The 14,783-nt window shown below is 46.9% G+C and overlaps 1 protein-coding gene across 4 annotated transcripts in view; it reads right to left on the bottom strand.

The window, feature by feature from the left end:
* LOC133488143 (E3 ubiquitin-protein ligase TRIM35-like) overlaps positions 1–14,783 on the bottom strand; it is a 47,337-nt gene that overhangs the window by 17,101 nt on the left and 15,453 nt on the right. For all 4 annotated transcript variants that reach the window (XM_061795673.1, XM_061795672.1, XM_061795674.1 and 1 more), the window contains 3 exons: positions 5,529–5,759; positions 4,191–4,213; positions 2,201–2,319 (listed from right to left, as the gene is read on the bottom strand). In XM_061795673.1, the coding sequence (XP_061651657.1) occupies positions 2,201–2,319; positions 4,191–4,213; positions 5,529–5,759 (373 nt within the window). The remainder of the gene's footprint in view (positions 1–2,200; positions 2,320–4,190; positions 4,214–5,528; positions 5,760–14,783) is intronic.

Genomic DNA, 14,783 nt, shown 5'->3' on the forward strand with positions numbered 1-14,783 from the left:
CCACTAGGGTCACGGACTGCTGGAGCCTATCCCAGCTATCTACGGGTGGGAGGCGGGGTACACCCTGAACCGGTCGCCAGCCAACCGCAGGGCACGTATAAACAAACAACCATCCGCACTCACATTCACACCTTCGGGCAATTTAGAGTCCTCAATCAACCTACCACACATGTTTTTGGGATGTGGGAGGAAACCGGAGTGCCCGGAGAAAACCCACCCAAGCACAGGGAGAACACAAACTCCACACAGGCGGGGCCGGGATTTGTACCCCAGTCCCCAGAACTGTGATGTGCTAACCAGTGCCGGCTCAACAAGGGTTTGAAGCAATCAAAAACAAACAAGTGCCCTCTTCCATAAAAAAATACTATTCAAAGATGGCACAAAACTGCTGAACAGTAAACCAACATTAGGTGTTGGAACACATTTTGTGCATTTTTCACATTTTTGTGGAAATGGATGAATAACTAATAATAATTGAGGCGGCACGTTGGCCAACTGGTTAGACCGTCAGCCTCACAGTTCTGAGGACCCGGGTTCAATCCCCGGCCCCGCCTGTGTGGAGTTTGCATGCTCTCCCCGTGCCTGCATGGGTTTTCTCCGGGTACTCCGGTTTCCTCCCACATCCCAAAAACATGCATGAATTGGAGACTCTAAATTGCCCGTAGGCATGAGTGTGAGTGCGAATGGTTGTTTGTTCCTATGTGCCCTGCGATTGGCTGGCAACCAGTTTAGGGTGTACCCCGCCTCCTGCCCGATGACAGCTGGGATAGGCTCCAGCACGCCCGCGACCCTAGTGAGGAGAAGCGGCTCAGAAAATGGATGGATGGATGTGTGTAATTGAGTCATCTTTGGGGGATAATTGTAAATTTTTGAGTATATATGTATAACATCCATCCATCCACCCTGAACTGGTTGCCAGCCAATCGCAGGGCACATAGAAACAAACAACCATTGGCACTCACAGTCATGCCTACGGGCAATTTAGAGTCTCCAATTAATGCATGTTTTTGGGATGTGGGAGGAAACCGGAGTGCCCGGAGAAAACCCACGCAGGAACGGGGAGAACATGCAAACTCCACACAGGCGGGGCCGGGGATTGAACCCAGGTCCTCAGAACTGTGAGACTGACGCTCTAACCAGTCGGTCACCGTGCCGCGATATGTATAACAGTTTTCTGAATTATTTATAATTTATTTATTTTTCTGACAGCTCAGATCCCTTATAAACAACCCAAAATATAACTTTCGTACACTTTTAATAGCCTATATTTAGTGATATTGTATAGCATACATTTGTTTGTATGTTTTTGTATGTGTGTATTGGTCCATGGCCGATTGTAAAACTATTTGACATCAACAAATGCTTATGTTTTATTGTTGTTATTATTATTATTCTTAATGTTATTATTATTCATAATTTATTACTTTAAGAGCTATGGGTGCACCTTTCTGTATTTGAATTGACATCCTGTTTTTTAATAAAGAGAGATTTTTTTTATCCGTTTCATTGATTAGTTGAAAAAATCATCGACTGATGAATCGATTTTTAAAATAATGGTTAGTGGCAGCCTTAGAATAGAGCAGGGATTCAATTGTGAAATTAATGTGTATGAATAAAACTGAGCGGTTCGGTAGGCGACTGGTTAGAGCGTCTGCCTCACAGTTCTGAGGCCCGGGGTTCAATCCCCGGCCCCGCCTGTGTGGAGTTTGCATGTTCTCCCCGTGCCTGCGTGGGTTTTCTCCGGGCACTCCGGTTTCCTCCCACATCCCAAAAACATGCATGGTAGGTTAATTGACGAATCTAAATTGCCCATAGGTGTGAATGTGAGTGCGAATGGTTGTTTGTTTGTTTGTGCCCTGCGATTGGCTGGCAACCAGTTCAAGGTGTACCCCGCCTCCTGCCCAATAATAGCTGGGATAGGCTCCAGCACGCCCGCTCCCTAGTGAGGAGAAGCGGCACAGAAAATGGATGGAGGGATGAATAGATGAATAAAACTGTCAAAATAGTGATCGTGCTGTTTTTGGAGTATTTCGCGTATGTCTGGTCAGTTCTCTGTACAGGGACACAGATAGCTAGCTAGCTAGTTAACCATGTATTCCAGTTGCTGTTTTACAATTAATCACAATTGGTTTGTGTTTTCTTTAAAAAAAATAAAATAAAACAATTTAAAAAGCACATGGGACACTACAGCTTTACTCACAGTACTGGATAATTATCGGCATCTTCTCCCAAACATAATATTGGATGCAGCTTTGGTACTTTGGCACATCTAGCAGAGTTCCAAATTCATCTTGAGACTCTTCTGCTCTGTAAGGAGTCCTAAGACAATCACAATGTTATTTAAGATGACGAAGTTCTGTCAAGCACACATTCTTTTTCCAACATCCTTGCAGGAGGGACACTCATGGCACACCAATCAAGATAACCTATCATGTACCATTGTGTATTTTGGTATTTACTAGTGAATCCTTATTCCCGAACATTTCATCTTTTCATTTTCAAACATGACATGACGATGCCTGAAATAGTTTATGTAGCAAGTCCACTTGTCTAGTAAATACAGTATAAATTTATTTGACGTCGGTGTGTATTTTTGTGTTTAGATATTTGTAGAGAGTAAGGAGAAGTTTGAAAAAGATCACTACCACAGACATTGCATTGACATGGAGGGACGGGACAGGCAAAGGGTGCAGTGGACCAGCAAGAGAGGGATGAGAGGACTTGTTTCTAGCGTAGACCAAGCAGGCATAGATAAAGTCACGGATGTTCTTCTAGAGTGCAGGGCACCAAAACCTTTGAGCAATAAGGAAATGTTTATGCCTAACTCCAGGATGGCATGCCACCTTCGATCCATGTCCCCACTATAACACCTCCATCCTCAAGTCCCCAGGAACAAATGTCTTTCGGACATTCCACAGGAAATTGAACATCTTACATAGCATCAGCCACCCTCATTTCCACCTCCCACTGGAGCACCCCCACCCCTCAGGCCACAATCATCATCTCATCTCCAGAGAGGGATCATCAAAAGAAAGACTGAATCCGGGAAAGGGCACTTGGCTTGACATTCCAAGACCCGAGTTGGTAAATAATGGTGACGTTGAATCTGGTCAGGAACAGGGCCCAACGGGTGTGATGGGAGCTTAGTCTGCGAGCAGACCAAAAGCATCTCATGTTGTAGTGATTACTGGACAGTTTCATCGCAAGCGAGTCAGTTTTATTCATAACAACTGCTAGGTTGTCCTTCGACCTCAAGCTCCTCAAGGGAAATTTAGTCTATATAATTCAAGTGTCTCAAAACTATCATCAGCTCCTGAGTCTATCAAAGCAGTAATTTCAATGCTGCCTCCTCATCACAAAATATCTCCCGACAGCTGGAGTCTTGCATGAAGATCGGCCGGCAGTCTTAGACAGCATAGGAAGCCAGACATTTGTCTCTTTTGTGCCCATGGTTCCAGCTCTCGATGACGGTTTAATAGGGCAACTGGATACCTGAGGTGATATCCATGATATGTGACTGGATACCGGAATGAAGGCATAGTCAAGACCTCATCCAAAGTGTGTTCTGCTGGGGTAATCGTCCTCCGCTAAGCTGGGTGGACTCCTCTGCTACCACCATTTGCCGGATAATGTGAGTGTGAGGATAATTGAGAACGGAGTCCATCACCAGTGTTGATATCACCACCACATATGTTACTGGCGGTACACTCCAGAACACCACTGTTCGCTCTTGTTGTCGTTCTCGAGAGCAATTATCCAGACGGATTGCCAGAACTGCCAGTTCCTCCAACACAGAAGTTTCACCCCGGACAGCAAGTTCATCATTGTTTCATGGATTAAGTCCCCACTGAAAAATGTCATAGGGCACCGTGTCACCAAAACCACTCTCAGCGGCAAGAATGCGGAATGAAATGGAGTAATCAGCCAAATCCATTACTGGTAACTAGCAAAGCGAAACAATAGTGACAAGCAATGTCATACTCTGGCGTCTTCCGTCCACTGAAGCCACACCTAAATACTAGCAAGAATAAGTTGCCAGCAAGTGCGGCAATGGAAGGAACTGTGTAGACAAGGGAAAATGACAGCACAAGCAGGCACAAAGACAATACATGACAAGGCGTGCACGCTAGGAATGCTGTATGGTTGCAATAAACAATTAGTGAGTTCATAAATTAGCCTAACATGCTCACCTTTTTAAGGCACTCCTATAGTTCTGAATGGAGACAGAAAAGAAAACAAATTTAAAAAATATCCCTCAATCAGCTAATACATTGAAAAAAAAGAAGCCTGCTTTTGTACAGCATAAAAAGCTGAAATTGTATATATATATTTTTGTGAAATTGAACAGTATGCACATTTTTTTAATCCTATTACATAATATACTGCAATTTTCATGACATAATCTTAAAAATATGGAAATACAGACAAATTGTTCTGGAGGTGAATTTCTACATGTTGGCAGCTCTGCAGTCATAGCCATAAATGAAACTTGTACTTATAATTGGCTTAGTTTTACAATTAGTATTTGGCTGGTTTTATTTATTTTTTATATTATAATAACTATAAAGCACTTTGTGTTGCATCTTTTGTATGAAAAGCGCTTATAAATAAAGTTTGATTGATTGATGATTTCCTTCGGTGTTTCGGTTTTCGGTCAACAATTTTCATTTCGGTGCATCATGATATGTGTACTAAAGAAATTTTCAGCTGATCAGTACAGAGGGTTTAAACACCAAGAATTTGTACGTCAAATAATAAATAGTCCTAATTATAAGTACTCGTAAAGCACCTTGCGCCACTGGCTTTTGATAAGAGAACCTTTATTAGTCCCACAATGAGGAAATATGCAAATTTGTGCATTTTACAGTATGAAAATATACTGAAGACAAAGAGGTTATTACAAATCATAAATGCCCACTTTTCAACAAATCAATACCAAAAACATTTTGAAGAAGCAGCCAAGCTGACGAGAGACTAGGTTGTCATAAACTTCCTGTGTTTTGGAGAAAATTTGAAGTGGCAACATTGTCAAAGCATTTCACTTTGAAGGTGCAAATAATACTGTAATTGATAGTAACTGGAGACTTGTCTTGTGTCAATCACAAAGTTCTGACCCCCGTGGCTTGAATTTTGCTATGTTTTGGAAAGTTGTGTAGACATATCTCTTTAGCAGTGAAATTACATTATGAACCAATTTAAATGATGCAAACTTGCTCTATTGAATTAATTGGTGTGTTGTATGCTTTTACATATCACAAACATTAGAACTTGGTTTGGTGACCGGAGAACCAGGCTTAACTTGGTTAAAATATGAAAATTGGGAGTGGTTGTTCAAGAGATGTTATTCTGCTTAATGGGCTGTCTTTCAATCTGACAGTGCTCCCTCATCTTACTGCCGAAGGATACAAAATTGATTTGGAGTGTGAAATAAGATGTACCAACTTTACATACATTCAAGTGTACATACACTCTTGCATGGTAGATATAATAATTGTAACTATCCCTGTCTGTTTAAGTGCATGCTTTACCTCTAGAAAAATTATGTCCTCTGACTCCATAACGTTTTCCATGTCTCTCATACTGGTGGTCAGCATTCGTATGTCATTACTGATCTTGTTTATCTTGTCTTCCACCCTCTGAACCTTCACTTCTTCGTCTTGATTCAGCTGTGACATCAGAGTGGCCTCCTCATCATGCAGGTACTGGTGCATCTTCTCAAACTCTTGCCTCAAGACCTGGGTTCCTGTTACTGACTGGCTCTGTAAACATGTCAATGGGTTATCACATTATAATATCAACATTCATCTAATTTCATATAAGATTTAAAAATATTATGGACTATTTTTTAAACAAATGCTTGAATGACACTTCAAATTGGAATAAAGCCTGGAATCGTAGGGAACCTTCCCAGAAGTGGCCGGCCTACAAAAATTACCCCAAGAGCACATCGACGACTCATCCAGGAGGTCAGAAAGGAACCCAGGACAACATCTAAAGAAATGCAGGCCTCCCTTACCTTCATGACAAAACAATAAGGAAGGGACTGGGCAAAAATGGCATGGCCTCCATGGCAAAGTTCCAAGGCGAAAACCACTGCTGGACAAAAAGAACATATAGGCGCATGTAGCGTATATGAGTCAAATAAAAATGTAAGCTTTCCGGTCCAGCGCAATTTTAAGCTTAATTGGTCAAATCAACTATTTTATCTAGTAAAGGGCCACCACGTCACTTTTAGATGTATCAAATTTCAGGACAAAGTGACGACAAACCTTTTTTCCTAAGTCTTGTAATTTTAAGTTTGTACATGAATTAGAGTTCTAGACAGCCAGAGGGGTTTTCCTCGAACCCAAACACACACAATTGATGCAGGTAGTGAATTTTTATAGAAAATTTAATGAGATCTAACATGGGAATCTACAAGGGAAGCAATGCAGGAAACAACAACAAAACAAAGGACAGACAAACATTGGCAAAGGAGACTGACTTGTGATGTGAGGGTGGAATGAACGTGAACTGACAATGCATATAGTTGGGGGTTCCTGTTCTCCGTAATTTCAACCCAAATATGCACTAATCTGTACTTTTAGTAACAGCATGTTGGATTTATGTGTGTTGAACAGAAGTGAGGCAAACAGGTTGAGCTTCCGAATATTTGGCCAGTCCGGTCCACCCAGGGGAACAGGTGGATTTCGCGGAAAGGAGGAAGGAAAAAAAAGGAGCACAAAAAGTTCCCAGGCAGGGCAGCCGGAGCCCGGGGTCCTCAGTTCTCATCCCAGGTCTGGAAAGAATTCTGCAAGGCAGTGGGCGCAGCAGCCAGTTTGTCTTCCGGTTACCACCCCAAACCAACGGCCAGACGGAGCAGGCAAATCAAAACCTGAAATCCGCTCTTCGTTACGTCGCTGCTCGCCATCCTGTCTCCTGGTGCACCTTCCTCCCGTGGGTGGGATATGCCCACAACTCCCTCACCAGCTCCGCCACAGGTATGACTCCCTTTATGGCATGTTACGGTTTCCAACCTCCATTGTTTAAAGATCAAGAGCATACAGTAGCGGTTCCTGCATTGAGGGTGCATCTTCGACGGGTCCAGTCTGTGTGGAAGGACGTCAGGGGTGCTTTAACTCGGTTGATGGAGAAAAATAAGCGGCTGTCAGATCTTCATCGATCTCCTACTCCGGAATACAAGGTAAGTCAGATGGTTTGGCTCTCCTCCCGTGACCTTCCACTCCAAACGGAATCCCGTGAGCTCGCTCCTTGCTGCATTGGTCCATTCCCTATCACCAAACTCATTAATGCCACTTCGGTTCAATTAAAACTCCCCCAATCCCTCAAGATCCATGCAACATTCCACCTGTCTCTGCTTAAGCCGGTCTCCACCAGTACCGTTACCCTTACCCGTACCCTCTGGCTGTACCGCCTCACCCCCCACCCCCCTGTGTGCAGCCCCAGGGCAGAGGTTTTCAATTCTTGGTGGACTGGGTGGGATATGGCCCTGAACAACGATCATGGATTTCACGCAAACTTATTTTGGACAACTCCCTTATTAGGGACTTCTATGCCACCCTCCCTGGGAAGCCTGGTAGGACGATTGGAGGCGTCGTTGAGAGGGGGGTACTGTCATGATTCATGCCCTGCAGTTCCTCTTTTGGAGCTTGCGTGGTGGCTTGCACTTTGACTCTCTCTCTCCCCCTCTGCCTCCTCAGCAATTAGCATCACCTGTGCAGCGCACCTGTCTTCAAGCAGCATGATTACTGCCTATATTTAAGCCTGTCAAGTCCAGCAAACCTTCGCCTGAGTATTGACACTTGTCTGTGACTCACTGGCCGGCGCTCGGACTTCCAGGTTTATGTGGTATGCTAGTAATTATCCGATGACCCGCATCTGTACCCACCAATTTTGTTCTCTCCCCTCTCCAGTGTACCTTCCGTGCCCTCCCCACCTCGCTGTCTGCTCCAGCCACTCCGACTTCGCACCGTGACAGAATACTCAAGCCATGACCGACCCAGCGACTACAGATGCGTTGAGGACAGAGCTCGCCCACCAGGGCGCCCATATAAGCAGACAGGAGGAAACCCTCCACGAGATCATGGATTCATTAAATCCCCTTACACAACAAGTATCCCTCCTGTCCTCCCAGAGCCACCTCAGCGATGCTACCGTGAAAATTTGTCCGAGCCCGCAACCTCTGCTCAACCCCTCCTCCCGTATAAAGAGCCACATGTGCCTCCTCCCGAACCTTACTCGGGGGGCCTCGGTTCATGTAATAAATTTTTACTAAACTGTATTATTCAACTAGTATTCGACCTACAACTGCTAAACTGCCCAACCGATCTAAGGTTGCATACATTATTAACCTCCTGCGCGGTAGAGCTGTCAAATGGGCCACTGCGCTTTGGTATAATTCCTCCCCGATACTCACCTCACTAGACCCATTTATATCCGAACTCAAGAAAGTTTTAGATCACCCCATTAAGGGTAGGGAAGCCACTCAGCGCCTCCTAGCTCTCACCCAAGGTTCGAGTTCCGTGGAATCCTACTATTTATTTCCGGATACTCGCGAGTGAATGCGGGTGGGATGACACAGCGCTAAGGGGAATTTTCTTTGGGTGATCCAAAAAACCTAAAGATGAGGGACGAAATCACCTCCCTCGAGAATTTTATTTCATTAGCCATAAAACTAGACAACCGCCTCCGTGAGAGAGCTTGTGAGCGAAGAACTATGACACGCAGTTTCACTCCACCCACGAGGGCTGTACCTCCCACGACTCCTCCGCGCACTGAACCCCCTGCCACCTCCTCTTCAGCCCACACTAGACCAGAGGAGCCAATGCAACTCGGCATGACCCGGTTCGACCTCCACTTAAAGGTTATGCATCTATTGTAGACAGCCTGTCACTTTATTGCCACCTGCACTCTCAAGCCAAAAGACCAGGCTCACCACGACCTGAGAGCGTCGTGGTGAGCTAAACCAACGCCTCCCAAAGCTTTCCCTCCCATATGACTGTTCCCACATGAATTTTTGGTCCCGTTCGCAACACACCAGTCTCTGCCCTCATTGATTTCGGTGCTGATGACAATTTCATCCATGAGGGCTTGGCGGGTCAGCTCATTCACCTATTTGGCTTGCCATATGAAGTGATATTGACTAAACTCCACATTTGTCATTAGGTCAACATGGTATGATATAATGGCTTTCCACATGCGGTACACATATTACAAATTGCACAAATTACAAGACTTGAAGACTATAGGTTGAAAAAGGAACACAGGAGCCTTGCTGAAATTCTTAGCTGATCCAGGCATACAGTCAGCAAAGATAAATTTTAACTGTCATCTGAAAAATAAAATTTCTAAATTTTTAAAACTTCAGACGAAAAATCTAATAACGGTACAGATGGGCATGACAATTTATTGCAGGTCCTGGATCAGAAATTATTCATAACTGACTATGTCATTGGCATTCCTCGGACAAAAAATGCTGAGGCTGATTTTATCAAACGGAAGAAAGTGTCACGAACGGCAATGCCGTAAGGGCAGATCCCACAAAATAGACTCCAGGTCAGAGGTCCGAACAATTTTAATTATATGGCAGAGCATGTGATGGCGAGACATACGAAACTAAAGGAACTCACAACCAGAGAGAATCAAAAACAGATAACGCAGGGAGACACGACAAACGGTCCGTGTGGTATAATCGTATTGAGCCTAAATTTGGACAGCGGTCAGAACGGCGGCAAACACGGGGCAAAAACGAGTGAATATTCCGACGCCCACACACTGTCACGGTGCCCCCTAAAAAGGCTGATGATTACAATGCATGACAGGTGCGTCACCGATGTCCACGCCCACCCAGACACTGCAACATAAAGAAAAACACAGGGCCATGACAGTATCCCCCCCTCAAAGGACGCCTCCTGGTGGAGAGAGTGGAAGGCCCGGAGAAGGGACGGATCTAGGATCCAAGAGCGGGGAACCCAGGAACGCTCCTCAGGGCCGTAACCCTCCCAGTCGACCAAATACTGCACACCCCTGCCCCTTCTTCTGGAATCCAATAGTTCACCCACCGTGTACACTGGCTCACCATCAACCATCCGCGGAGGAGGAGGAGGAGGAAGCACCGCTGGAGGACACAGGGGGCTGGAGGAAACCGGTTTGAGCAAGGAGACATGGAATACTGGGTGAACTTTCATGGTGGGAGGGAGCTGAAGTTTAACTGCCACCGGGTTAACAACAGAGTCAATTTCGAAAGGACCAATATACCGAGGACCCAGTTTTTTAGAACCCCCGTCCAAATGCAAATCTCGTGTGGACAACCAGACCTTCTCACCAGGACGGTAGGGAGGAGCTGAGATCCGATGACGATCAGCTAAGTGCCTGTTGCGAGCTTCAGTACGGGACAAGGCCGCCCTTGCATCCCGCCACACCCGATGAGCCCTTCGGAGATGGACCTGTACAGACGGGACGACCACCTCCCTCTCCTGAGAAGGGAACAACGGCGGCTGGTAACCGTATGCAGTCATGAATGGCGACCGTCCAGTAGCAGAGCAAACGAGGGTGTTATGCGTATATTCCACCCAAGGCAGGTGAGAAGACCATGAGGAGGGGTGCTGATGGCAAACACAGCGAAGAGCAGCCTCCACATCTTGATTCGCCCTCTCAGCCTGGCCGTTGGTCTGCGGGTGGAAACCGGATGAACGACTGGAGGACGCCCCCAGCGCTTTGCAGAACAACCTCCAGACCCGAGAGACGAACTGCGGCCCCCTGTCAGACACCAGATCAGCAGGAATACCATGAACTCGGAAGACATGGTCGACAAGGAGCTTAACAGTCTCAAAGGAGGACGGCAGCTTCGGCAGAGCAACGAAATGGGCCATCTTGGAAAATCTGTCGACAACACTCAGGATGACTGAGTTCCCTCCAGACAGCGGAAGGCCCGTGATGAAGTCCAAGGTGGGACCAGGGGCGGGAAGGAATGGGCAGTGGACGAAGAAGACCAGCTGGAGGACGATGGGACATCTTGCTACGGGCACACACTGAGCATGCCGAAACATATTCTTTAACGTCCCTGGGTAGTCCCTGCCACCAGAACCGTTGGGAAATGAGGAAAAGTGTCCGACTGACCCCAGGATGGCAAGCGACTCTAGAAGTGTGTCCCCACTTCAACACCTCTGGACGTAAAACGACCGGAACAAAGAATTTGCCATCAGGAACACCTCCCGGGGCCTGGACGTCCCTACCCGCCTCCTCCACCTTCTTCTCAACCTCCCACTGAAGCGCTCCCACCACCCGGGTCCCAGGTAGAAGGGTCTCCACAACAGGCTGAACAGCAGCCGGGCCATGCAGCCTAGACAAGGCGTCAGGTTTGCCGTTCTTCAACCCAGGGCGGTAAGTGATGATGAAGTCGAAACGGGTAAGGAACAGGGCCCAACGTGCTTGACGGGGGTTGAGTCTTTTAGCAGTCCGGAGGTAAGACAGGTTCTTGTGGTCGGTGAAAACTTGAAAAGGTTCCTTCGTACCCTCCACCCAATGCCTCCAATCCTGCAGTGCCAGGACAATGGCCAGCAACTCTCTATTTCCCACATCGTAATTGGCCTCTGCAGGGCTCAGGCGCCTAGAGAAGAAAGCGCAGGGGTGCAGCCTCTGGTCGACTTTAAGGCTGTAATCACGGATAAATCGCCTATAAAAATTAGCAAAACCCAAAAACCTCTGCAACTGCTTCCTAGATGTTGGAGTTGGCCAATCAACCACAGCCTGGATCTTGGCTGGATCGGCCCGAAGCTGGCCCTTCTCCACAATGAACCCCAAAAACTGTACCGACTCCGCATGGAACTCACACTTCTCAGCCTTGACGTAAAGACGGTTTTCCATCAAGCGCTGCAACACCATGCGGACATGTTGGCGATGTTCACGTACATCACGGGAAAAGATTAAGATGTCGTCCAAGTACACAAAACAGAATACATTTATCATGTCCCGGAGCACATCATTAATAAGACACTGAAACACAGCGGGTGCATTAGTGAGTCCAAAAGGCATGACTAAGTACTCAAAATGACCTAATGGAGTATTGAACGCAGTCTTCCACTCATCTCCCTCCTTCATCTGCACCAGGTGATAGGCATTTCGCAGATCTAATTTTGTGAACACCTTTGCAGACTGTAAAGGGGCAAACGCCGAGTCCAACAGCGGGAGAGGATACTTATTTTGTATCGTGATGTCGTTAAGACCCCGGAAATCGACACAGGGTCGCAGGGTCCCGTCCTTTTTATCGATAAAAAAAAATCCGCCGCCCACTGGCGAAGATGAGGGACGAATCAACCCAGCAGCTAGCGAAGTGGAAATATAATTCTTTAATGCCTCTTGCTCAGGCTTGGAAATCTGATACAGCCTTGCACATGGTAGTGGAGCCTCGGGAATCAACTCTACGGAACAGTCGTATGGACGATGCAGAGGCAAAGACTGGGCGCGATCCTTACTGAACACTAGTTGCAAATCATGGTACTCAGTCGGTACTTTAGCCAAATCGATGTGCTCGTCTTGAACACGGGGGGTGGTAGTCAACATGGCAGACTGCAGACAATGAGAATGACAAAATAGGCTCAAATTCACAATCTGTAGTTGATCCCAATTAATATCTGGATTATGAAGTTTTAACCACGTTAATCCCAGCACAACTGGAGCAGATTGACAGGGCATTACAAAAAATCGCAGCGATTCGATGTGGTTACCCGAGAGCTTGAAACACAGTGGAGCCGTAATGTGTGTTGTAACCGCCAGGAGACGCCCATCCAAATCAAGAACTTTTCTCGGTTTGCTAAATCTGTACAGTGGACAATTTAGAGTCTCTATCACACAGGAGTCCACAAAACACTCATCAGCTCCGGAGTCAATTAACGCGGAAACCTTCACACTGCCGCCAAATCCCGATACTTCGCCCGGCAATTGTAGTCTCTTGTTCGATCCAATTCTCAATTCACCGGGTACCAAGTCTTCATCAAAATACTCACACGATGAGACGTTCTTTCCGGAGGAAGAAGGTGCTGTCACCACCACCTGGCCGCTCTGCTTGGAACGCGTAGCGTCACTTCCCCGTGAAGGTCTTGCCATGCAGGTGGATACCTTGTGTCCTGGTCGGCCGCAGTACAGACACGCCCCCGCTCTCATGCATCTCCGACGTTCCGTCTCCGCCAGTCACCCCCCGCCGAGTTGCATCGGCTCCTCCACGGCCAGGGCTGGCTCCCTCGTCGACGCCGAGGTGGATGGGGGAACACAGGCGGCGTCTTCCATGGCGGACGAAGAATGTCCCGGGGAAGCGGACTCAAAAAAAATGCGCCGTTCATCCGCCCGCTCGAGCTGCCGTTCCCTCAGTCGATTGTCCAGTCTAATGGCTAGTCCGATCAACTCCTCCAAATTAGTGGTCTCGTCCCGGGCCGCAAACTCATCTTTGACGGCAGGACAGAGTCCCCGACGAAAAATGCCGCTCAACGCAACATCGTCGAATCCACTCTCTGCTGCCAGGATGCGGAACGAAATGGAGTATTCGGCTACTGACAAGTCCCCCTGGGAATGGTCCAACAACCGACTACCGGCTTCCTTGCCCTTGACGGGGTGATCAAAAACTCTCCTCAGTTCAGATACGAATGCCGGGAAGGAGGAACGTAACGCTGGGTTGGCGCTGCTGACCGCCATCGCCCACGATGCCGCCTGACCCGTAAGTAGACTCATTATAAAAGCCACCTTCGTTTTATCCTGGGCATACGTGACCGGTTGTTGGTCAAATACTAGGGTACATTGATAAATAAATTGACCGCAGCCGCCGAGCTCCCCAGCATAACGAGTTGGATTTGGGAGACAAGCTTCCCTGGCGGGTGGCACCACGGCCACCGTGTTGGTGGCGGGTGCTCTTGCCAGAACCCGAGGTAATCCAAGTGCACACACCTGATCAACCCGAGAACTCAGTGTACTAAGATGGGTCGTTAACACTGTAATTGCCTCCCTGAGCTCGTGTAACGATGTCTCGTGTCTACGTACCAAATGTCCCTGACTTGCCAACGCGTGGCGAAAAGAGTCAGAGTTTGTGGGATCCATTTCTGGTCGGAATATTCTGTCACGAACGGCAATGCCGTAAGGGCAGATCCCACAAAATCGACTCCAGGTCAGAGGTCCGAACAATTTTAATTATATGGCAGAGCATGTGATGGCGAGACATACGAAACTAAAGGAACTCACAACCAGAGAGAATCAAAAACAGATAACGCAGGGAGACACGACAAACGGTCCGTGTGGTATTGAGCCTAAATTTGTACAGCGGTCAGAACGGCGGCAAACACGGGGCAAAAACGAGTGAATATTCCGACGCGCACACACTGTCACGGTGCCCCCTAAAAAGGCTGATGATGTCCACGCCCACCCAGACACTGATGATGTCCACGCCCACCCAGACACTGCAACATAAAGAAAAACAACTTGAAACACAGGGCCATGACAGAAAGTCCTTTGATTTCCAGACTACTTAAAACCCTTCACTTGTTATTTACATGACCTTGTGCTGACACAGACACAAGTTTTTTGGGGAAAGGAAAAGTACCTAGTTGGAGATTTTATTCCACCCAAATTTTTATGATGTGTCTAGAGCACCTTTTATGTATTTACGTTTCGTAATGTTTTGATTATCAGTCTCACAGTTGATAATGGATATTGGGTTGGACCAAATTGACACTATACCAATAATGTATACAATGAAATAACAATCAACTTACAAAATACTGTCTAGATATGTTAGACAT

Source organism: Phyllopteryx taeniolatus, chromosome 13 (genome assembly GCF_024500385.1).
Source record: "Phyllopteryx taeniolatus isolate TA_2022b chromosome 13, UOR_Ptae_1.2, whole genome shotgun sequence".
Taxonomy (NCBI): Eukaryota; Metazoa; Chordata; class Actinopteri; order Syngnathiformes; family Syngnathidae; genus Phyllopteryx; species Phyllopteryx taeniolatus.